Here is a 26,956-nt window from a genome sequence, read left to right on the forward strand (position 1 = left end):
AAAAATGAGAATCGATTAAAATCGAGAAATCAATATTTTTTACCCAGCCCTACTAGATAATTAACATTTCTTCTGTTTCTAACTAAAATGAGAACAAATAAAAGCATTTGCGTTTTACATTGTTTAAGAAAATGTGAGTGGTGTTTGTCTATGCTACAATGGCAGGGCATTCTGTGTGGTTGCCAGGTCCTCGCTCAGGTATCCTCAGTGTTGTTTAGTTCAGTGTTATGAGGTTGCTAGGGTGTTGTGGTTGGATGCTTAATGCCCCAATTCAACACCCCGAGTCTCTGATATCCTGGCCCCCCAGATAAGGCTCAGGTCCCTCTGTGTCAATCTGTGTTTTTTTTTTTTTTTGCCTGCCTTAGCAAGCAACACTGAAAATAAAGAAGTTTCATGCCCCGCAGCAATGCAAATGCGCAGACTGTGCCAACAACATCGTCCAAAGTGCTCTAAAACCTAAACACACTGAAGAACTGAACAGAAGCATGGCTATTGAATCTGGGTTTCACACGTCAGTTTGAGTTTATTTAGTGGCATAAACTCCACACGGAAAGGTCGCTAAACGTCCCGCTCTCAGGAGACTTTTCGTATCCAACCCCAACACTTGTTTCAAGCCCTTTGTTGAATCTAATGGCTGAAGAAAACATGTCATACCTCCGTTTGTGCTCTAGAAAAGAATAATAATAAAGGAGAGCCCTTGAAACTCAATCACCCTTATTAATTCTCCAATAACAGGGTGACACAAATAGCCATGCCGACAACGACACCGCATTTTTGACCAGCTCACAGCGATGACGCCAGCACGCGTGATACCGCAGATATTCCCACAGTAATTTAACACTGAGATATTTAATTAAAGCATGCAAGGAGCTGGAAACAGAATTCAGACTGGCTCACCTCTGACAAATTAGTCAGGGGGAAATATTACGCCGTATTACGTGACCTAAACGCTGCTGCGATTATTCGCTGGAATTTGTGAAATTGCAGATTACTCCCTCCACCCTGTAATCCCTGAACGCTGGAATCGCACGGAGCTGACAGGCTGTCAGTCAGAGAGAATTAGCCGCGAAGAATACGCCGTCCCGACACGCCTCACCGTCTCGCTCGCAAACCGTCGCCCGCTCGTGGAAGCTTATTGCCACGGCAACTCCCAGGAAAACACAAACCATCTTCACCCGCTGGAGGAAATCAAATGAAAGACAACATTCTCCCTGTCTGTTTCCATCCCTGTCTTACCTGATAACTTCATCACCTCAGGGAGATTATCAAAAAGAGCCAGACTGAACATATTACGCTCTGTAAAACAGACGATGAGCAGTGTGTCAGTACATATCGCCGTTGCCAAGAGCAAACACATGACTGCACTCCATGTTAGTCTCTTTCTTAAGAGCTAAACTGACAACTGAGGATCCAACCACCTTGTTGTTTAGACATATTGCATAGTCTCAATCATATTTTACAATCTCTATTAGAAATGGGTGGCATGACCACCATTTTTAATCACGATACAGTTATTTTTGCTATAAAGTCAAACCAAAAATGTTTCACATAATATGCCTACAATTTTATGCTAATCATTTAAATTGATAATAAATATTTTTAAGATAAATGTTTTTTATAAAAATGCATTTTAACTGATCAAATATATTTTATTTTAAATTGTATTTGTAATATGAATAGCATTATTACACTGTCTACCCAAAATATTATATATATTTTTAAAGAAATTAATATTCAGCAAGGATGTGTTAAACAAAACAGTAATATGTTTATAATGTTACAAAAGATTTCTATTTCAAATAAATGCTGTTCTTTTAAACTTTCTATTCATCAAAGAATCCTGAAAAAATGTAGCACAAAATTTTTCTGCAAAAATATGAAGCAGCACAACTGTGATAATAATAAGAAATATTCTATCAAATTTTTTTTAAAGAAATGAACATGTTTATTAAGCAAGGATGCATCTAATTAATCAACAGTGAAAGTTTATAATGTTTTCTATTTCAAATAAATGCTGTTCTTTTAAACTTTACATTCATCAAAAAATCTTGATGTATCACCGTTTCCACAAAAATATGAAGTAGCACAACTGTTTTCAGCATTGATAATAATCAGAAATGTTTGTTGAGCAGCAAATCAGCATATTAGAATGATTTCTGAAGATCATGTGACACTGAAGACTGGAGTAATGATGCTGAAAATTCAGCTTTGATCACAGGAATAAATTACATTTTACTATATATTTAAATAGGAAACAGTTATTCTAATTGTAATAATATTTTAAAATGTTTCCAGTATTTTCAATCAAATAAATGCAGCCTGGGTGAGCATTTGAGACTTCACTCTGAAACATAAAAAATTCCTACCAAACCCAATCTTTTGTATCAATAGTATGTAGCAGAATCACTAACACATTTCTACTGCAGCACCTTTAGTGTCAAACCGCTCAGACTTAGACTGTATAAAATGCAGACTGAAATCTGTCGCACTACCCAGAATGCCTTTGCAGTGCGGGTCAGGTGTGTTGACTGAAGCATAATGAAGTGGCCCACTCAGTCGGACATGTGTCACAATGACCTGCCCGCCCAGCTCTGGTGTGTGTGAGCAGGGATGGGACGCCTCCACACTGGGGCTTTTTGTTCTCCGAGTGTTACTGTGACGAGCTCTTTGGCTCAGTGTACCTGCTGGATTCTCAGACATTTCTGGAAGCGAATGAAAAAAAGAGTCACATTCACCTGTAACGCAGACAGACAGAGGGAAGGATTTGCTCAGGGGAAGACAGCGAGTGTCGTCGAGAGTGTCTCACGCTGCCGGGCTCTGCTGAATTTAAAAGACGTGAGACAATGTGACATTAGGTCCTGAGGATATTGTCTAATGTTTCTAGGTTGTGAATTCCTGGGAAAGACAAAATGACTTGAGCTGCAATCCACATAAATTTTATAGCTCTATACTGTACTGTATCACAACTATCGATTTGTATTTCTTTGATGAAGTCAGCTGACTTGAGTTAAATAATGACACTATAGTCTTTTAGAGCTGCTTTACAGCAGAATCTGAATGTGTCCCCATAGCTGAGTTTCCATAATTGATTGAGTTATTTTCATGTTTATCCTTCTGAAGCTGCTTTGATACTATCTGTACTGTATAAAGCACTACAGAAATAAAAGTGACTTGACTTTCCTTGGTATTTATATTAAACACATATGTGACCCTGGACTGTTATTATATATTACAAAGAGATTTATAATTAAATACATCCAAAATGTCATTACATTTTATTTTTTATATATATATTCTATATAAATATAATATGTATTTATTTATTATTTTACCTTTTATTACCATTATACCCCCCCCCATATCTAGAATTGCAAGGGCTGTACTTGCCATCTTCGCGCTCTTGCAAACTGGATGCTCCGACTTGCCGTAGAGTCCTTGTAGCCATGAGAGGTGTGTCCATGTAGATGAGCAATGTCTGCCGTTAACTTATCGCCTAACGGCGCTTATTTAACGCCTAGCGGCGTTATGAAAACGGCATTTTAATATTGATACGGCGGTGAAAAGCACGCGAATTCTGACCCATATGGCTTTCCATAGTCTCCTCTCACAATCACACATGCACACATTCTCTCGGTCCGGAATGACAGGTGGTCCTGCAGATCGTTTACAACTTTTGGAAGATTTCACAGGTCTTGGCTGCGAGCGAATGCTTCAGACATGCAACAATGCTGGTGCACATGAGCCAGAATACACATGCTAATCCTACAGTCCTTGACTTATTCACATGCACCAAAATGAACAATCCCCAGGAGCCGAATATGAGTAAATATTCGTTACAGTTAATAAAATGGATCTTTAGGAATGATTGTTACATTGTTACAATCAGATCTGCTTGTTCTGACACTGTAGTCAATGTCCAGTATGTGTACAGTGCATTGGTTATCCTAGAAATGACGTAAATGTCAGCAAGATCTCAAGAAACATAATAGACAGCTGTGATTGTCGAAAAATAAGAGAAAAAATAAATGTTTTGCCTTTTCTCGTGCCCATAATCTTACTGTGGGCGCATCGGAAACATTACTGTATTTACACATTCATGCTTATGCTGTGTCCGAACCATCATTCTGTATGATGCCTCAAGAGAGTGTAAATGAGTCAGACACAGCTGCAGAAATTCAGTATGACCATTCATAATGAAAAGTATTTCCAAAAAAAAAAAAATCTAATCATATTAGGATGTAAAGATCAGACTTTATGTGTGATTAAAAGCAACAAAACGGATTTAAGACAGATACACTAAAAGTTAAAATCATATGACTTTTATCTCAGTGGTAATTTTAGCAGTTTATCTAAGATGCCTGAAAGGTAAATTAATATCCAATATAGTAAAACATATGTGGAATATTTCTTACACCACCAAAACAAAGGTAATGAATAATCACAATGTGTTGATTTTTTGACAAATGCTTTTTAACTGAGAAACAGAAACAGGCCAATTAGCACAACTATGATGCTGTGATGTTTTAATGCAATAACTTTGTTTGTGACAGGAAAATAAAATAAATAATTGCACTGAAATTAAACAGATGTAAGAAATTACTGCACTGCAAAAACAACAACAACAACAAAAAACATTAATACACTACCAAAACAAAGGTAATGAATAATCACAATGTGTTGATTTTTTGAAACTGAAACAGGCCAATTAGCACAACTATGATGCTGTGATGTTTTAATGCAATAACTTTGTTTGTGACAGGAAAATAAAATAAATAATTGCACTGAAATTAAACAGATGTAAGAAATTACTGCACTGCAAAAACAACAACAACAACAAAAAACATTAATACACTTTACCCAAAAATATCACTTAATAATGCATCTGGGCCATTAGTTAAATAAAACTAAATTGAAATAAAACAAACATTAACTGAAATAAAATATTTTATTTTAAAAACCTTAAAGTTTCTCGTTTGCATTTAGTTTGACATACATTAAAATTAATACAAACTATATAAACATATTTAAATAAAATAACTAATACATGGAAAAAAATAACACATAACAAAATTACTAAAACTTTCAAGAACACCAAAAATATAATTAGTAATAGTAATTGTAATAGTATCGTAACGTTAAAAAAATAGTAACAGTAAAAAATAGTATATCACTATAATAGTATCTCAATGATACTAAAATAACATTGTAATGCACAGCCTTCCATGACTTTATTTATGTTATATAAACTTGCCAAACACATTTATCACATTATCCAAGTGATGCTAAATCTGCATTGCGAGTCTTTAGACCACCATGCAAAGCTCTAATAGAGTTTAACAGCAGGACCCCAAACATGAACAATATTAAACTGTGGAGATTTAATTTCTTCAGGGAGGCGAAACCTCCTGCCCCTTGTTAAATAATACTGCTATCATCCCTAAGCAGAGTTTCTCGGGTAGGACATGCACACCTTATCAAGGACCCGATCCCCACCGGAGCGCACCCGGGACAAGATCACATCCTCCAGCTACTGCTGTTTTAATTAACACTACATGAACTCAGACCAACCAAAACAAACACAACACACCTCTCGCCGCCCCTCGTTCGGCTGACATTTCCTCACGCAGCCTCTCATCTCCTCTTTAATCAAGGAGCAGTCAGGATCCCCCTTGGGGAAATTGAATGCTTTTAATAAAATCTTCCTCCTGGCAGACAAAAAACAGATTGCATGGCGATGAGAGGAGGAGAGGAGAGGATACAGAGGTGAGGGGGTAAGTAGGGATTCAGGAGAAGGACAGAGCTGGGATATATTAAACGGAGAGATGGTCTCACACCTGTCTGTACCTGTCTCAACTACCACTGTGTGGACTCAAGGAACCAGTCTTTCATACACTACATCCACAGCAGCACAGAAAAATACATATACTTTTGTCTTCCAAGCTGTGAGTTTGCATTCGAAATCTAATGTAATTATATCAAATATTCTGTGAAATATTAAGAAAATAAATAGACAACACATCATGCATGCAAAAACAAAGATACAGCGAATAAAATAAAATAAAATAAAATAAAATAAAATAAAATAAAATATTTTAGCCACTGGCCAAGGTAACATTTCTCATATTCGTTTTGTAGTTTAGGTACAAAATTAACTAAAACCAAATAAAGTACACACACACACAAAATTAAAAAGAAAACAGAAAATAAAAACAAACTTTATTCAAAATATTAACAAAAACTATAATCAATGATACTAAAATAAAATAACACTTGCGTTAGCTTTGGGATATTTGATTCATTTTAGTGAATCAGTATATTTAATGAACTGGTTCAAAACAAATGAACAGACTGATTTGAGAGAGTCATCAAGATTTTCCCAAAGCATGACTTTGTATTGTGTACTATGTGTTATTTTTAGTGAAATAAGTCTTGACCTAATTGTAGATAAAACAAAGGTTATTGGAGTACATTTAACATGAAAATACTATTTCAGTCTTTCAACTTAAAAAACCTAATGTTTCAATTAATTTGTCAACTGTTAATTTACTAGTAATTTCTGTGTGAAAATTATTTTAATGTAATTTTTCAGTGTACATAACTTAAAAACATGGTGACAAAGCTTTGTGCAGGAACAATTTTAGTGATGACCCAAATCAGTGATTCATTTTATTTTTCTTCAAGACTTCAACATAGAAATGTTAAAATAGATAATTGGTCTGTGAATTATCATTACTGTGCATTTATTCACGTAGAGATGAGATTCATAATTGTCTGCTATTATTAAGGATTAGCGTGCACAAACCCCTCAGCAGGACCTGAAGGAAACATGTTCCACATTAAGCAGAGCAGAAGTTCGCTGTCTCCCGTCTAACAGCACATCAGAAAGTGTCAGTGACAGTGATGCGGGCGTCTGGAGAGAGGGATGTCAGAGGGCGTGGCCTCGTCCTGCTCTCCTCGCTCCCGCAAATTACTTCTGTCAATCCTGCCACCATCGCCGCGGTGACCTTCTTTCCGTTTCATCAAGGATAATTAGTTAGCAGAATTTATTTGCATTGTTAATTCTTTCCCCTCAACTATCTGTCTCACACATGAACACACATGCACACACACACACACACACACACACACACACACATACGGTATCTCAGTAACTAATAAGCCTTTAATAGCTGCTGTTTGAAGCTGGCTCTTTGAAGCATCTTCCCAGGAGCTTTGCAGAAGTCAGCAGACTCCATCTGAAGCTGCTGGTTGGTGCTGTTTGTGACTCTGGGAATCTGAGTCTCAGCACTGCAGTAACAGAGACAGCGTTTGTCTGTCTATATCCGCATGATTTTATTACACACTGTGTGTTCATCATTAGGCACTTCTTATAAAATAGGTTACAAAAGGTTTTGAAGCTATGTTTTTTTAAATAAATGGTCAATGACAGGAGGTGCTTAACCTTCAGAAAATGTTCATCATCAATCTTTCAGAAGATCATCAGCCTCTTTTTCTAGCAAAGAATATGAAATAACAATTCAAATTAAATAAACAATTCATAAAACTATATATAAAATATTCATAATGGCTATATACAGTACACTTTGAGAAAAAGGGCACAAAAGCTTTCAAAGTTGGCATCTGGGCTGGCATCATTTCAAAAGGTACACCTCTGTACCCAGTGGTGTATTGTAACGAAGTAATAGCTCGGTCCGAGCGTTTTAATATGCTTTCCTACCTGCCTGTCAACGTATGTATCTGCATACCTCTGCACACCCTGTTCGCGCAGACAGGATACGTCATCAGCGCATTCACGCACGCTGTGCAGACAGAGCGAGGTTGGCAGGCAAACATCAACAACCCGATCTTCCTTCCTGGTATTGTAGTACTTTTAAAGATTTCTCACCGGTGAATCATGACAAAAAAATGTCATGACTTAATCTTTTTCACTTGAGTCACAAATGTACAATGTGTCAGCAGAGTACTGCAGTTTGACAAGCTATACTTCATATAAAACCCTTAAAAAGCTATTTCTATAATTTTTGTATAATTATTACGCATTCTATCTTTTATGATCTATTATTTGAGAGACTATAATGTACAAAAAAGTGATGTACATTAAAGTGAACTACTAAAACCTTTTGCTTTTTGCTAAAAAACATGTCAACAACTCAAATACTGTGCTACTCTCAGTATTATATATACATTTTATAAAATAAAAAGTAACACTGCTCATAAGTGACAGATTTGACTACTACCCAACATTACATCTGGCATTATGATGGACTCTGAGATAGACTACAACAGATGAGGATGCCGTATGAAATTAAACCAGCCACTTTTTTTTTCCCCCCCAATTTAAATATATAAAATATATATGAAAGAATAGATATGAAGAAAGAAAACAACTGCCCCTTCATTAACAAGCAAACTTGATGTCACAGTTTTCAGCGGGTGTGCCCAGGAGGGCCACCAGATGACTGTGTTCTGGGAGCACATGGCTTGTGTTGTGTTTGTCTGTTGCCATGTGCTCTCTCCTGTCGATTGTCTTGCCCCTCCCATCTTGTTACCTCGTTATTGTTTAAGTTGCTCCACCTGTGTCTCCCTCGTTAGCCTCCTCGTTTGGTTCCTATTTATTCTCCTTGTGTCTATCATCCTGTGCTGATCCGTCATTTCTCATTGTGTGTGTTTCGTGTCTGCATGTGTGCAGCTTTAGACCTGCCGTTTTACCCACTCTGTAAAAAATTTCATGCCTTAAAATTGTAAGTTTAGTCAAAGTGAAATGTAAGTTAATTTTAGTGGTGAAAATCATGTTTTTTTAACGTCTGTCTGTTTAAAAAAAAAAAAATTGCTTCGAGACAAACCATGAGCAAATACACCATCAGTCACCACCTTGAGACTGCAGTTTACCAAAGACAGACTCAAAAAGGCAGTTTAAAACAGCCCGTTTCCTACCGTAACAAACATTTAACCAACTCGTGGGGTTTCTACCTAAGGATGTTGATTTTTAGAAGAGCTGTCTGAGATGGTGAATGGGAATGTGGTTTGTGTAACATTAGCAACACATTATTAGCTGTTTGATAATGTAGTCAAGTCAAAGGCTAATGATATCAATTACCGTTACGTGCCCAACATTGTAGAGAGCGATATATAAAATGTTTTCCCACTCCGTACTTGTAGATGAGCCTATATAATTCACTCTTCTTCTTTTTCTTTAGGATCAGTTTCTGGTTTAAACAAATATGGCTGACTTACTCCAGTATTGCCATTTGCCAATGTGTAGACGGTGTAGCTGGTGTGACTGAGTGGGGGCAGGGTCTAATTTGAATATTAATGATTCCACGTATACTAAAAGAGGTAAGTGTGTAGAGTTATATTCAAGCCATTTTAAGGCATGTAGAAATTATTTCCACGGATATAAATGTAATTTGGATATCAAAGACAAGTTAGTGACTGCAGGGGAACTTTAAGTTAAGTTTAATTTGCAACAGTCATTATTTTGCAGTGCATGTGATGTAATTGGTTTGGTTTGGGATTGGGATGTTTGGCTGACCTGAAAGGAAAGCAGTGATCCCGTCTCCAGAACTTCCTTAGACTGTCTGGGGAAATTCAAAACAAGATGCAAAATTTCCTTGACACAAATTAGGACATCGATAAACAAACTACAATAATAAATGAACAAATACTGTTCAATGTCAGTGGTATGTAGGGAAAAGGAAAAAAAATATCTGGTAAATAAGTTGTTATTATTGAAATAAGAAATCCAGCAGCTTTAATTACTTCTTTATCAGGCCCCGGCATCCCTACGGAGCTGTGTGTGTGTGTTTGTGCGTGTGTGCATGGCCTGTTTGCTGTAAGATAAACTGCAGTTTCTCTTGGCTAATAGCTGCAGCATACAAATGTGTCTGAAACTCCAAACACATCGGCTCTCCTGCGGCACGCATTGAGACAGGACGAAAACCACACACACCCATTAAACAGGTTATATAACCACACAAATCTTCTGACAGATCAGCCAATACTTAAAATACACCTTGAAAAAAAAATGCCACATCTATTAGAAAGGATAATCAGGAAAGAAATATAATCACATCGCTCTTAAAGCAGCTTAAGGCAGTCGTGGCCTAATAGTTAGAGAGTTGGACTTGTAACCCAAAGGTTGCGGGTTCGAGTCTCGGTAGCGGCAGGGATTGTGGGGGGAGTGAATGTACAGCGCTCTCTTCCACCCTCAATACCACGACTGAGGTGAGACCCTTGAGCAAGGCACCGAATCCCCAGCTGCTCCCCGGGCTTCTCCAGGTGTGTGTTCACTGTGTGTGTGTGTTCACTACTCACTGCTGTGTGTGTGCACTTGGATGGGTTAAATGCAGAGCACTAATTCCAAGTGTGGGACAGTGTACTTGGCTACACGTCACGTCAAAAAAATTAACGTCTGCAGTGCAAAACATAAATTCCTTCTTCCCTCGAGCTTTCAAAAACTGTTGCAGAACGTTAGCTGCAAAAACATATTTTGCCATGATGTTATTTTTATGTAACGGTTTAATAACAGAGCGAGATGAAGCACGTTGTTCAGGTATGCATCCTTGAACAGAGTGCAGAAGAACAGAAAAGATCGAGCAATGAGAGAGAAAGAGAGAGAGATAAAGAAAGCCTCAGGGCCGATGGCAACACACTGTCTAATGATGAGCTTTAGAGGCGACATGCAGCGCTAACTACCCAGCATGCTTCTCTTTTGCTCCTTACATAACAAGCTATGTTACCGAGTACACTTGTTCTGCGACGATCTCCATGTGCTCGAGGCCATCTCTGGTTAACACCCTCTCTACATTGTAAATTAGCAGAAGACACCACTAATACATAAGTCGCTGAAAAAGCCTATGGAATTTCAAAGGACTCCTATAGAGTTTCCTTCACTTTGTGCTCATGAACAGTGGGCAGAGCTATATAGCGTGTAATGTATGTATGAAAGCCTTTATGTGTTTTTATAGTCGCTGCAGTAACAGGATCTCCCTACAGTAACCAGGTAATCAAATACACAGAAGAGAGGGGACTGAATCATTTTGTGCCCGATTCACACAACCAGTGACTGCTAACAGAGTTATCAAGGACCTGAATGTACAAATCTGGGTTTTTCTTTCTTGAAAGTAAAGATGGTGGACCAGCAGCGGTTTCAACATTGTTGATTAAAAAAATGGCCCAAAATATTTATTACCAGCTATAAAACTGATTTTTCCTCATATATATATACACACTAATATTCAAAAGTTTGATGTTAGTAAGATTGATACTTTTATTCAGCAAGGATGCATTAAAATGATCAAAGATTCTATTTCAAATAAATACTGTTCTTTAGAACTTTTTATTCATTAAAGCATCATGAAAAATAAAATGTATCACAAATATGAAGCAGCACAACTGTTTTCAACATTGATAATAATCAGAAATGTTTCTTGAGCAGCAAATCAGCATATTAGAATCATTTCTGAAGATCATGTGACTCTGAAGACTGGAGTAATGATGCTGAAAAATCAGCTTTGCATAACAGAAATAAATGCCATTTTATAATATATTCACACAGAATGCAGTTATTTTAAATTTTAATAATATTTCACAATTTTACAGTTTTTACTGTATTTTTGATCAAATAAATGCAGAGCAGAGCAGAAGAGAGTCACAACTGACCTTTACATTTGCATTATTTACAAGCTAAATCTTGGTTACTGATAATTTAAAAATCCGTCACTGACAAAATTCTACACATCGCTCAGTCTAGTGACTGTATGTTTCTGTCAACTTCATCTATACATAAAAGAAAATTATTTTAACATTTATAATTGTGGACTCTTGCCTGACAGTAAGTCAATAAGACAATAATTCTTGGACGAACTTCTGCTGTTGAAATGAACATGGATTCAGCTCTAGCTTTGGATTTCTCAGCGTGAATCTACTGAACAGGACACACGGACAGGTGGACGGTCAGGTCAGAGGTCAGGACTCCACCATGGCACCACACTGGCGCCTCCGAAACAGACGGAGCATGTGAAAATTAGACGCTACATTCACAACGGTTTAAATGCCATCTCATATTACAGTCATTAACACATTTTTAAAGGCATGTGGGTGTCCCGCATTAAGAAATCTTCAATATTCTCATTGCTAAACTAAAGAGTTACTTAGACTCATATTTTCTGTGCCGATTTGGGGGATTTAAATGTGCAAAATGGAGGCAAAATATTTAATAATCAAACATGCATGTGGTGTGAATGATGCATGTAACAATGCAGTGAACTTTAGATACAGAGACAATGACTTGAAAACAAGTTGTTCTGAATGCAGGTGTTATTGGCTGTGTTACTACAGCAGTTCATTTAAAATATTAGACTTTCCACTATAATTAAACCACTAAAATTCCACTTTATATTTCACTGCAGGCAATGAGGTAGTTAGTTTACCGGTTGAGCAGCCAGGACATGGTCCATTTTTAGGCTATTCCATCTCAATCATACAGTTTAACAATTGAACGAATACATGGCTAACTGCCTCCTTAATAAAGTGCTTCTCTGCCAGACCGATTCCACCCCGGCTGGGTAAATTACTAGTCCTGTTGTGGTTACTTCACACACTGCTGTGTTGCTAAGCTAGCAAAGAAATGAACCAATGCCCCCTCTCAGACGTGTACTCCTTTCATATCTCGGTGTCTTTGAACTTCCATTTCTACTTTCTTATTTGCTCAAAGGACTGAAACAAGGGTTCCAGAAGAGCAAAGGATGATCATAACAATACCATCCAGCCATGCAGAATGACCTCGAATAAAAGATAGCAAAGACTAAGAGCAAGACACACAGGATTTGTAAATAACCCTGAACCAGCTTTTCACCTTCAGCACAAACATTTACATCTACAGAGAAAATAATCAGAGCAGAACACGGAGCAGAGTTCAAAATGACACATTATGGGCCAGGAATCTCACAAAACCTGCTGAGAACATGTCTGGGTCACATTAAGCTCCAAAATCAAAATAGTTAACTGTCAAACTAATAATACAGTAAATAAGTAAAATGGAATTACAAAGCCATCAAGCAAAATTAAATTTAAAAATAAAAATAAATAAATAAAAAACATTTGTGCGCATTCAAAATTTTGGGTGAAAAACATGCTACAAAAATTAGTCTGTGACGAGAGGGGCGGGGCCGAGAGCCGTGGGAACGGAGCGAGGCCGGTGGAGTACATGCTAATGCGCGACACCTGCGCCACTCACCGGTCTCGAGTCCCACGGAGGAGCTCCGGAAGGATAAAAGGAGGAGTGACGACAGTGTTGGACGAGAGAGGACCAGGCCTGGAGTTTATTTTGTGTTTTGTGTGCGGCAGTCGTCCGCGAGGGGCTGCCGCTTTACTTTCATTTTGTGTTTGTTTATTTTATTAAAGTTTTCTTTAAATGTTCGCCGGTTCCCGCCTCCTTCTTCCCGTGACTACGAACTGTGTTACATGGTCATCGTCAAAAAAAAATTTAAAATAAATAAATCTTACTTTTTTACTTTGATTGTGGGATTTAACATGACCAGAACATGTTTTCGTGAGATTCAACCGTACCATCTCCAACGCTCTGGCCTGAGGGTCTGAACATACGTGAGATTGTACATGTTTGTGGGAAAGCAGTTTCTACTGTGAAAAGCAGTCTGGAGGATTTGGAAGGATCTCTTTCAGCGTTCACTGACACCATCGCTTTGAGCGTAAGACAGCTGAGCCGCGGTCTGTGATGTGAGGTCATACCTCACACATCCTAAGGGAAATTAAACCAAATTGAAGCTCTTTTTTCATTTATGACCATGGCTGATGACGCTCAACATTTTGAGCATTTAAAATTACTGACCAATGTAAATATGACTGAAATGTCCTCTCAGGGTTTAAGTGCTTGAACGGCCTAAAACCTGATAAGAAACCCATCACACACACATATGCTTATATCTTGGATTAATTTCACCATCATTAACGTCTGTAACAGATTAACAAGACATATTAAATTGGTAACCATTTAAGAAGCATGACATGTTCACAAGCAATAAGGTTTTAACTAGAATTTATAATCCAATAAAACTTGAATTAAATTCAGGGCCTATCGTCACTGCCATACGGAAATCCATTAGGCAACATAATGATTAACCATAAATATTTTAATATAACACAGGAATATTGCATATTTCAAAAGAAGATATCTGCATCTCTTTCACTATCACATATGCTGTCATTGTTTAAAATCTGTATGACTTTATTTCTTCTGTGGAACCAGCGTTATTATCATAAGCATATTCATTTAGTTTAAGTCGAAGTACTAAAATAACTAAAACTAAATAAGTTAAAAACTAATACTTAATAAAAAGTATATAGACATATGTTTTAAAGAAACTAATAAAAATGACAAAAAACACAACAAAACTTGAAAATGAAACTGAAAACAAAAAATACAAGAAAAAAAATCTAATTTAAAATATCAACAAAAACTACAATAGTATATCCAAGATGTTAAAATAGTAAAATAGTAAAAAAAAAAAAAAAATCATACAATGAAAGTCAATGGTGTCCAAATTTGTTTTGAAACTCAGTGAACCTCAGTGACAAAAGCAGCTGAAACATTCTTCAAAATATCTTCTTTTGTGTTTATTTGAAGAAAGAAAGTAATTCAGACTTGAGGGTGAGTAAATGATGACAGAATTTTCATTTTGAGTGAACTCTCACTATACTGCAAATGCTCAGTCAGAAGTTTTCATGCTTTGATGAAGCTTTAGACGTGATGTTTCTGAAAAAGACTGATTGAAAGAGCATACATGGCTCTTCATCCAAAGAAAATTCTAATGTGCAAACTTTTTCATTTCAATAATACATGATATGTGTTGAAACAGAGTAAAAGTAATGCTATCTCTGAGCTCCGGCACACACTTCCTCTGTATATTTAGTCCCAATATCAAGTGAAATGAGAAGTGTTCCTCTGTTGTATCACCTCCAGTGTCAATTATTCAAAACCCGGTCTCAGATCAATTTAAGGTGGAGAAGAGAATCGAAATGCTTAGAGGAAAAGATTTCAAGCATTCTACATTTCTGTGCCTCTCATCTGGATCAAACAACATCCACACTAACACAGAGAGATTACAGCGGCGAGGAAGACACAGATTCAGTGCGGCAGTTTAATGAGAATGCGATGAAGGTTAGCTTGACATTCTGAACTTCAAAGAAAACAAACAAATAAACAACTGAATTAATGAGCCATGTCAGCTTGAGTTACATGTCTGTACCATGGTGCACTGTGAATGCACTGGCAATGTATCATGGTAGCCTATACATAAAACTACCATATCTGAAACATCACTTTACTATGGTACCGCCCAGTACTTTATAAAGATTTGTAACCAGCTGAAAAGAGAACATCTGAAGCAGAAGATGGGATATACAGTGGGTACGGAAAGTATTCAGACCCCCTTAAATTTTTCACTCTTTGTTATATTGCAGCCATTTGCTAAAATCATTTAAGTTAATTTTTTTTCCTCATTAGCTGCGCACATTCACATGTAATGCTGATTATTTATGCATATTCTTTACTCAGCAGCAGCGTGTGCATGTGTGTTTATGAACACTGTAGGACTGGCTACTAATGAGAAAGTCCTCCTTTACCAGAGCTGTAGTACAGAGTAATCTTCATCATTCATATTTCTTTACGCTGCACATTCTGATTACAGACATCAGTCAGCAACTCTTCCCTCCAGCTTCAGGTGCACCTTCTGTCTGTTCTCTCGTCTGGCTCTTTCGTTCTCTGCAACACTGGGCTTATAATCGCTCTGTAGTGTGGATACAACAACAGTGATTTCACATAACTGCCATATGTGCAAATGATGGGTTTTAACCAATCAGCAAACACATACACTCTATAGTTCTGGATGATATATGGAATATTCATGACATATTTGGAACGTTTTTGCTGGCAGGGAGCAGTGTCCTAGTGTGGCCTTTTTCAACATATGCAGATAAATACTAATCTTTACTACTCAGTGTTATATAGTGGCACATAGATAGATAGATAGATAGATAGATAGATAATTTTGTCTCATAAAAACATGAGTTTTACTGTTTTACTTCATATTAGGGCTGTGCAAAAAATCGAATGCGATTTTCATGCGCATCTCATCAGTAAAGCCGCTTCTGGTGATTAGTAGTAAATCTCCAGCACGTGCTTTCAGATGGAGCGGCATTTACTACACAGAGCCGTATGTTCACTGACAAGCTACACAAAATCGCGTTCAAAATCGACAATGAATCGCCTGCGATTTTGAACGCGATTTTGTGTAGCTTGTCAGTTTTTTTTTTTTTTCCCAGCCCTACTTCATATGTTAAACATTTCAGTGATAGATGGGTAGAAAGAAAGAAATCTATTGTGATAGATAATCTATTGTGCCCAGCTTGTGCAAACAGGCAGCTTTTACCAATCCACCATCACATACGCTTGCTCACACACACACACACACACACACACACACACACTCTTCTGACGGTGATTTTAGCTGCACTTAGTGTTAAATGTCTCCTGCAGGTGGATGTGGCAGGTAGCCCAGTGTGATGCTGAGGAGGGAGGTGTGTGTTTACCCTGCTGCAGTACACCACTGATGGAGAGCTGAGTAATTGATATTTTGCTAAAGTCTAACTCAGCTCAGTGGGGGACTGGGCCACTGCCAACCACTGGAAACTAAACCTATGTCATGGATCAGCAACTCCGTGTGTGTGAAACGCCAAAATGGAAATGGCATGTTGTAATTTCTGCCCACTGCCCTGTTATACGCATTAGCTGATCTTTGGAAAGGCCTTTTTAACAGCTTCAAGACATAAGCAGGCGAGCGGCGGGGAGAAGTAAACAGATGGAGTCTGTCTGCGGAGCATGTTTGCCGATAAGGAATGACTTTAGTGCGAGAAATACATTTGCAAATGTCTATGGGATAAAATTACCTGTCTGAATCACCTCATCTATTTGCATGCAGGGAAAGTGATGCTATATATTGGCTTTCTGTCAGGGGAGACATCTGTGTACAAATTTTACATTTATGTCACTTATAAGTTGCAGCGCTCTAGTTGACACTTCCTGTCATTTTGGGAAAAGATACCAAGAGGAGTTTTTCTTTTCCATGGTGGAGCATGCAGTGCATTTTCAGGAGATCTCGAAAAGGCCTTGCTCTTCTTGAGCTCAGATTTAGCATGCATAGCATCATTGCAGTGAAATCCCTTTGGGGGAGACTCTCTTTGGCATTCAGGTGAAATCATTTGTTATAGCAGCAAGAACGGGACTGCAAAACTCAAAGAAAGAACTGCAAAATTATATTGAATCACCATGTGTACTCAAGCCAGAGAAGTGAAACGAGACAAAATGAGGAAAGATGTGAAAGATAACAACAAATGAATAAAGATGAGATGATTCACAAACAGAGAAGAGAATAGAAACAGAATGAGAACAGAAGAGCAGAGAAGAGATGAGACAAGAAAAAAAAAAATTGATTTAATAACAGAACATGCTCAGAAAAGAAACAAGATGAAAATAGAAGAGAAGGAGAACGGGCTCAAAGAAGAGAAGACTTGATTATGCAATAAAACAAATGAATAAACCCTCAACAGAAGCAACATAATTAGTGATTTATTCTTATTGTCGTGTTGTGCTTTATCTTCATGCTTGATTAGAACCATGTGTTCCAGCATGCAACTGTCAATACACGCTGCTCAAATTTGAGAAAAAACACTTTGGTAACAACCAGCCAAGAAAATCTGCTAGTCTGTGGATGAGAACATTGAAGTACACAAAAGGACAGGTGAGAAATGATGCTCCCAAAATAATGAGATCACAGACGTAACACCTAACCTACAAACCTGATTCCTGCACAGGTTCAGCCCACCTGCTGATCCGTGGCTATGAACATTTAGTGGCCCACTTTCAACACACTTGGCATCGTATAAACCCACAACTTTCCTTCCTCTAACTGAATTATTCAATTCCCCAGATTACCGCGCAGATATATTACAATAGACACCCCGAGTTGTGCCCCGTGGTGCCGTGCTATGACTAGAACCGCCTTTATAAGGGGATGTTGAATTTCAGTGAGCTGTAACTGTGCACTAAAGCAAGCAGCCACATCGGCTCTTTGTCTCAGACCAGGGTTTGGACTGAGATTTATCACCATGTAGTATCAGCACCTCCATATTCCTCATGTTTGAACACGAATCCAGCTGCAGTGTACAGCATGCTCACATAATGACACATATCACCTCTATCTGTGTGTGTGCTGTAATCTACCGCAGGGTCACAGGGTCAGGCATGGAAAGATCACTCTATCAGAGCTGCAGGCACAGGTAATCTGCTCAAATGTGGCCTGAAATGAACTCGAATCTCGAAACACAAAGGCACATACGCACATAACTCTTACCGGAAGGCTTACCGAAAACAGAGGCAGCTATCAGAACGCTGCACATGTTCCAATCCTGTGGTAGAGTGTGTGTTTGTGTGTGTGTGTGTTTCTTCCCCTCACAGTCCTGTGAGATGGAGGGCTGATAAGCTTCATAACCATCAGCAGAATAACAAACCACTGAGAACAAAATGCCTGGTCTGGCTGAACTTCTTACAGTTTCCTTCAGTCAGCATGTACCAAGATCCCAGCGATCGAACAGAAAACACCGGTGAGAGGAAAGCAGGAATCATTTTGAGGAGTTTTTTGGTAAAATATTTTCAGATAAAGCCACAGTAAATGTAACCACTGTGCATCTCTGAGCAACACACGCTCAAATCAGTTGAACAAATCAGTTGAGGAAATAATTCAATGACTCACTCAAAAGAAAATACAGACATGTAAACGAATCAGCATTTTCGAACAAATTAGCTGAATGAATTATTCAATGACTCACTCATTAAGAGAGTCACTCTATTCATTCCTCAATAAATCAGTGCTTTGAATGAATCAGTTGAGTGAATGATTCAATGACTCACTCAAAAAGAGTCACTTGATTAATTTCTGAATAAACCAGTGTTTTGAATGAATTGGTTGAGTGAATGATTCAGTGCTTAACTCATAAATACAGTAATTTGATTAATTTCTGAATGAATGGGTGGTTTGAATGAATCAGTTCAGTGAATGATTCAAATGACTCAGTCAAAAAGACAGTGGCTGCGTCTGAAATTGCATACTCTAATGACAGTAGATACTTTGCCTACTATATAGTAGGGAAGTATGCATATTCGGATGCATCCAGTCACTTGATTCATTCATGAATGAATCGATATTTTGAACAAATTGGTGAATGGTGATGAATGAATGATATCATTGACTCACTCACTCATAAAGACAGTTACTTGTTGCCACCTACTGCCATAAAAATGTTACCTGCAGGAAAAAATTTCACTGAAAAATCCCCTCACAATTTATGTCCTATTATTATGTCCATTTTACTTCTGAAATGAGGCATATTTATGTGGGAAACAGACCGAATGGTATAAAGAGGGTGTTTCTTATAAGAATAAGAGCTGAATGTGAGTTTGCAGTGAATTGAGGGGGCTTTTTAACTTTGATGTGAAGGCTAAAGTTCAAGTTCCCAATCCAGAGCATCTCCTAGGTGACATCAACTGAAAAGGAATGTTGTTTTTGATGTTGCAAGTTATAAATTTTTCTCCCTTGCAATAACATGTGCTGAAGACTCATGTGCAATAAGAGCAGGGATGTGTATTAATAAAGTAAACAGCATCATTTTTCATTTTATGTTGACTTTAATCAGATCTTCCTGCTGCATTACAGTGTAGGTAACAGGGTAACTTCATTAAACCAGTAAATATTTGCCAAAGCTAATAGTAATTATATGAGGAAACTCAAAGTTAAAAGGAAACTGCCATGAAAGGCTCTTTGCATGACCCGCCCTATCCGAGCTCTAGTTAGTCAGACCACCTGCTGAATCTAACTTCAGCTCAATTCCTGTTTGTCATGTTCTCAGAATAGTAATTATATGAGCGCCAAAGCACAACACTTAACAAGAAACTGAATGTGAGAGAAACCAAAAATGCAAAAGTGTTTCTTTGATTTCACTTCTGCGCCATTCCTACACAATGCATGCAATGAATGGAGAAATAACTGCAGTTGGAAATCTTCATGAAGTGCTAGAACAATACTATGCTGTTAGAAAGAGAGAGTGTATTCTTACCTTCCAATACAGTGAGTTTAGCACTAGTGTTAATTTCTCCAGCGCTGTTGGTAGCTGTGCACTCGTAAATAGCCTCATCTCGATGTGTCCGTAATGGCTGGATCCGCAGCACGGAGCCTGAGCCGTCATCAAACTCTATTACCTGAAACACACAGGCCAGTCATATACCAGTCAAAGGAATAGTTTACCCAAAACGAATAAAATAAATAAAATAAACAAATGAATAAATAAGTAAATAAATTCACTGCAAGTTACTGCATGGCTTGTATTATATACTAGTATATATAGTATATTGTATAATATGCTTGTATAATATAGTGCACAAGTTGTATGAACTACTTTCATGGTGATTTTTTTGACAGTATAAATCACCATCCACTTTTCTTGTGTGGACAAAAACATTCTGGCTAACATCTGATTTTGTGTTTCATGGGGGTTGGTAAAGGATGATAAACCTGCCATTTTTTTGCAGTGCTAATTCTTGTTAATAAAAACATGGCAGAAATAGCAATTACCAGCCAAAATGTCTTGAGTAACAAAAAGTGATAATACCAGTTGGAAACGATCGCACTCACTCTTATATGACAGTGATGTTAAAGAGATCAGCTCCTGTACAGTATAAATTCACTGCATTGGATGTGTGAGACACAGAGAGTTAAAGTACGTGAGATGCCGGTGCTGTCAGAGCCCGTCTCGTTCACGCTCAATCAGCTCTGTTGACAGTGTGAGGAGGGTCGTCTCAGGAAGCCCTCATGCCGGGGCTGCCGTCAGCTTCTCTCTGTTTTTAGGTTGACTGCCAAATTGAGATCAACCTGCGCTCCCCTGCTGGAGCCCCGCACGGTCTACACTGATGTTGAAAACAAGCGCAACACTCCCTGGAATGAAATACTTCAGTTTGAGCTTATAAGCTTTCACAACAGAATAGCTTTAAAGGGGCCGCATTTTTGCCACAGTTCCGTAGCATCAATTTTCTTCACTTTTATATATTTAGTTAAGATTTCTTACATCAAAAACATTCACAATGTGTTTTTCATGATCATCTGTACCTTAAGCTGCTCATCAAGGCGGGCAAAATGGCTGAATATATCGAATAGGTGCTGACGTGTAAACAAGCTGTTAATGTGCTCAAAGTTAGCATCATAATTATAATTTCTGAGCCATTTTTGCAACTTAGTTTCAATAAATGGTGTAGTCCACTTGTATGCTGCACATACCAGTGGTGCCAGACTCTATGCTTTTGTTGCCTTGCTCTCTACTACTGTCTCCTAAGGCATCATAACGGTCATAAAACCTCAACTAGGACTGATCTTGAATATTCTACATCGGAAAAAAACTAGCAAATAGTTCTCCATAACTGAGTCTAGCTTTAGCATGTTGCTAAGTTAAAAACAATACCCTAATAAGCATACAACAGCACAGCAACCATATAAATACTGGGTATAGTAATAGTAAACTTTGTAATTAAATGGAGTTATATAACACTCTTTTAACACAATTTTAAGATCATTTCTAATCAATTTATCTTGCTTTCTAATGCTGCCTACTATTTGGAACAGTTTTATGAAGTCTGATTATGTGATTATGAATAATAATAATAATAATAATAATAATGATGATTATTATTATTATTACTACAGAAATAGCAATTACCAGATATGATGTCTTAAAACCCACTGATTCATCAGATTATTAATTATAAGAGGATTATGAATGCTGCTTATTTTGGCAGCTCACTAGATTTTGGAACAGAGTTATATAGAATTAAACATTAAATATTTATGATAATTAAAATAATTATATATTATTTATAATAAATTTAAATGAATTTATAATAAATTTAAATGAATAATTTATATGTAAATTATCATAATAATTGTTACGGGGCTGACAAGACGTGAGACGTGCGGATCCATGTGCAAGCTTTATAATCATAATAATATGATAATGAATGCATTATAAATATGATTATCATAAATAATATGCAAATAATGACTTGCACTCTGTGAATGATTCATTACAAAGAACCGATTCATAAGAATCATTAATTTGTAAATCAGACTTCAATATTTTTGTTGTGAAGAGATACAAAGATATGATAATTATAATTTTAATGAATTTAATTAATTTACTTAATCTTTTTTTTTTTTTGTATTCAATCATATTATATAAAACAGACGTAGTTACAAAACTAAGCTAAAATAATGCTAAAATCATGTTGCTATACGGTATATTTTAACTATGACCACTGTGTCCATGACCAAGACACTTAACATCAGTATGCTGTATGGATTATTCCTGTGATAACTACACTGCAAACTGATGACATCTTCATAATGCAGTCCATGTATTGAAAGCCAGCCAACACCACTGCTCAGATTCAACCCCGGGCATCAGCACACCTCTCTACTCTGGCCTGATACAGCCACAGAGAGGCTCATCTGGACCTGATGCTAATGCTGATGAGTTTATTGTGGCCTCTGTTATGCCCCAGACAGTCAGATGTGAGGTTTTTGGAGGAGTGAGCAGAGGAGGTCTGACAGGTCACCCTGCTCTCCGGCCAGTAGTAGAGAGCTCATCCCTCACTGTCCTGGCACTGATGCAGTCTTTGCCTCAGCTGGCACATTCAGCAGTGGTACAGTTGGCACTACAGGTGGCTCAGGTCTGCTGTGGTCACTTTAGGGTGACCGGATCTTGGACAGTCATCTGTCATGCTGATCTGCTTAAACCTTTTTTTGCACTGGCTAATATACTCTATATCTGTTCCAAAAACCATAAAATGTCTGTAATATCTGACAAATGTCACTGACACTGATGCAGTGCTCAGTAGATTAACTGTAGTCAGGTACTGATAGCAAATTACATGATAGAAGTTGTAGTTAGTAACGTATTCTATTGCATTACACGGATTAGGTGATATATTCTGACTACTTTTCGATTACTTTTGGATTACTTCTGACCTAACTTGTTTATCACATTAATTTGAATAGGATAATCTTGAACCATACTGATATAAAAATAGAAAGTGAAAGAAAAAAATATATTCCATTTAGCATGCAAATATATTAGGTCAAGCAGGTTTAGATGCATTTTTATTTTTAATGCATTTAAAGTCTTCCAAAGACATAGTAATGAAGTGTTAAAAAACTGATCAAATGCTGTGTGGCCGCACAATTTTCGGTGTAATTTTTTAATTTTAGTTTCTTATTTGAGTAATATTTCATTAAAGAATAATTTCATATTTACATAATAATAATAATAATAATAATAATAATAATAATTTTTTATTACATGGATAGTTCACCCCAAAATTAAAATTATGTCATTACAGTAAACTGTTTTAGTTACTATTGATGTTACTATAATTGTATGAACAACAACAACAACAACAACAACAAAATACTGAGACATTTCCTCCAGGGGGATAATTTCTCAGCCAAATTTGATGTGTGATTAATTAGTGATTAATTAGAATAATGAATCGCCACATTGTGTAATTAATTAGATAAAAAAATGTCATCACTTCACAGCCCAGTTCCAAATGTATATACGTAATAGGCTATTTTTTTTAGAAGTGAATATGTAAAAGATAAAAAAGACGAATTAGGGAGAATTAATACATTTTAAATAATTTACTGCCAATGTGTGAATAATATATAATCTGATTATGAGTATTTTAAAACACAATATAATCTAATTACAAATACAAATTTTTGGTATTTGATTACGTAATGTGGATTACATCAAATCAGTTACTACTCAGCACTGACATATACATCCACACTTTCTCAGCCAATGAGAAAACGAGTAATTGTGTGTGAGTTTTTAGAGTGGCAGAAGTAATGGGGACAGACTAACTGAGTGGCCAAGTTTGGCAGAATTTAATCTCTCTCAAACAGCAACTTTAATTTTCCAGTCCAAAAAGAAGTGCTGCATTTCTGTTATTGCCGTCAGCATTTTTTGGCCTTGCTGTCTAATTAAAAAATCTCAGTGACCACAGTTCTGACTGGGATCAACCCTGTGGTGCTCGCAGACTACATATGTAATTCAAGCTCACTGCACTTTATATCTTGGTCAGTTCAGCATAATCTCTGTTCAGGTATCAGCACTGCTGTATGAACTCAAAGAAACACTCGACACTCGGCCTGGTGCACTCTACAGCTCAGAGCGGGACATGATAAAAGCTGAAAACCCCTCACATGATCTTAAACAAAGAGTGCTGCTGTATAATATGGGATGCCTTGAAGTCATTGGTGAGGAGAAATGGTAGGACCTTTGTTATATCTGATTTAATGTTGTGGTAAAAGAACAGCTGGCAGGAAGCAGGTCGATCTCCCATATGATGCTCAACTTCACATCAACCCTGTGGTGCTCGCAGACTACATATGTAATTCAAGCTCACTGCACTTTATATCTTGGTCAGTTCAGCATAATCTCTGTTCAGGTGTCAGCAGTGCTGTATGAACTCAAAGAAACACTCGACACTCAGCCAGGTGCACTCTACAGCTCAGAGCGGGACATGATAACAGCTGAAAACCCCTCACATGATCTTAATCAAAGAGTGCTGCTGTATAATATGGAATGCCTTGAAGTCATTGGTGAGGAGAAATGGTAGGACCTTTGTTATATCTGATTTAATGTTGTGGTAAAAGAACAGCTGGCAGGAAGCAGGTCGATCTCCCATATGATGCTCAACTTCACATCTGATTAGAGCGCAGGCACAAAGAAAGCACATCTTATTATTTCAAACCCACCTCAAAGCGCTGAGAGCTGACTTTCTTGCCCTTCTTCATCCAGGTGATTCGTGGTTTGGGCTCTCCGACCGCCTGGCACACGAAGGACGCCACCCCTCCTGAAATCCCTGTCTGATCTTCAGGAGTCTTAATGAAACTCGGCATGCCTGCGATAGAAAGAGAGACATTAAGACACTTTTACAAATGCAGGGGGAAAAAAAATCACAGATCTCTTTAATATATCATTTGTTTGCTGTAGATAGCAGTTAGATAAAATGGAGAACAAATGGAGAGTTCATTTTTTTCTCCTCTCAGTAATCTCAAATGTTTTTCTTTTAGGGTTTCCAAAGTGATCTCAATAAATTATAAAAAAGACCAAATCATGAACTTTAATTTCATTAATTCATTCATTTTTTTATTTACTTTTATTTTAACAGAGAACTTCAAAGACCAAATCATGAACTTCACTATCGACTTTTAGAAAAATGTAATTTTATTTTATTTTATTTTATTTTATTTTATTAACTGACCAGTAGACAAGCCAGTAGAAATATGTATTTATATATTTTCTCAATTTACTCACCCTCAAGTCATTCCATATTATTTTCAACCTTGTATTACTTTCTTTTAAATTAAATACATTTACATGTTCATCTGCACTCCGATGGAGAACACAAAGCAAATGAGCAAAGTACATTGGAGAGTTTTGTCAGGAGTGAACAGCAAACTCAGTCCTGTTTCCCACACAAACTATCATATGACTTGAAAAGGATGGAAATATAGTGCATAAGTCATATGAACTAGCTTTGGAACACTTCCATTTTTGAAGCTTGACAATACACAACAGAGCCTTGAACATTCAGGATAAGAACTACTTTTGTGTAACCAGGGATATTATAGTTAACTAAAACCATATAAATAAATTTTTATTACTTGAACTAAAATAAATGTTAACTGAAATAAAATGAAATAAAATTGCTTTTATTTCAGCTAGCTGCCAATGCAACATTTCTCAGATAACCAAAAAAATAAAAAATGAAATAAAAACTACAATAATCATATATATATATATATATACACTTAATTTATAACATATTTTCCAACAAAACACTTCTGAAAAGTGACTCTTCTAAGGTGATTTTGCAATGCTTTGGATTTAAAACTGTGATTAAACTTGATGTGAATATAGCCTACTATAGCATTTCTCGACATTATGACATGAACTGAACATAGTTTAATACAAAACGGTCAACTTACCTGTTTGCCATGGCGTGTATTTACTTATTATTAAAGATTAAGTTATTTTAACAGTTTGTGTTGTCTTAATATCATTTTCAAGACAACCGTCTCGCGGCAAGTTATATTTCGCGTCGCGAAAGGACAAATAAATGCAATTTAAACGATACGAACACAAAGAGACTAGCACTTGCGTGTAGCCTACGCGTTTATATGTCTTCGTGACCCACTTTTAAACGAACCCGTCAACTTTGACTCGTTTTAACCGCTGTTGTACATTAGCCCTCAGAGATCAGATCAGCTCAGCGCGCGCTTCCCGCCCTGCGCGTCACGTGATTAACGTCGGATTAACCGTCGGTTAATCCGCGCGCAGCAGCCGCTGTCTCGCGTCTCCGGTGTCTTCGTGCGGGAGGATCCTCAGTGTTTTGAACGCAGACTCTCCGGTGAGTAACTAACAACTATTATATAGGTTAATGAAAATAGAAATGTATATATATATATATATAAAAGTTTAACTAAAATTAAAATGGAAAATTAAAAAATTATAATTAGTTCAAAATGTTATAGGTTTTACATATTAATATTTTTAATTTTTTTAAAACTAGTATCTCATTGATATTAAAATAACAATGTAATCTGAGCTGGAATGACATTCTTGGGTGATCTATTCCTGTAAGTCTCATGAGCTATGATGGAGCAATCGCTGAGCAATAAAACTGTCCTCGCTAGAAGCGTTGGAACAAAAGCAGCTATGTCTAAACTCTGCCTTGAGCTAGACCTCCAGGACGGTACAAGTAATGTTC

General features: G+C 37.1%; 1 protein-coding gene across 3 annotated transcripts in view; it reads right to left on the reverse strand.

Moving 5' to 3' along the window:
* The window catches only part of LOC107709086 (receptor-type tyrosine-protein phosphatase F-like), a 120,868-nt gene extending 95,786 nt beyond the window's left edge, over positions 1-25,082 (reverse strand). For all 3 annotated transcript variants that reach the window (XM_016513489.1, XM_016513488.1, XM_016513487.1), the window contains exons 1-2: positions 24,939-25,082; positions 20,188-20,329 (exon numbers count right to left, since the gene is read on the reverse strand). In XM_016513489.1, coding sequence (XP_016368975.1) covers positions 20,188-20,329; positions 24,939-25,082 — 286 coding nt within the window. The remainder of the gene's footprint in view (positions 1-20,187; positions 20,330-24,938) is intronic.
* Positions 25,083-26,956: the final 1,874 nt, after the last annotated feature.

The sequence above is a fragment of the Sinocyclocheilus rhinocerous genome, unplaced genomic scaffold (assembly GCF_001515625.1).
Source record: "Sinocyclocheilus rhinocerous isolate Xijiao unplaced genomic scaffold, SAMN03320098_v1.1 scaffold835, whole genome shotgun sequence".
NCBI lineage: Eukaryota > Metazoa > Chordata > Actinopteri > Cypriniformes > Cyprinidae > Sinocyclocheilus > Sinocyclocheilus rhinocerous.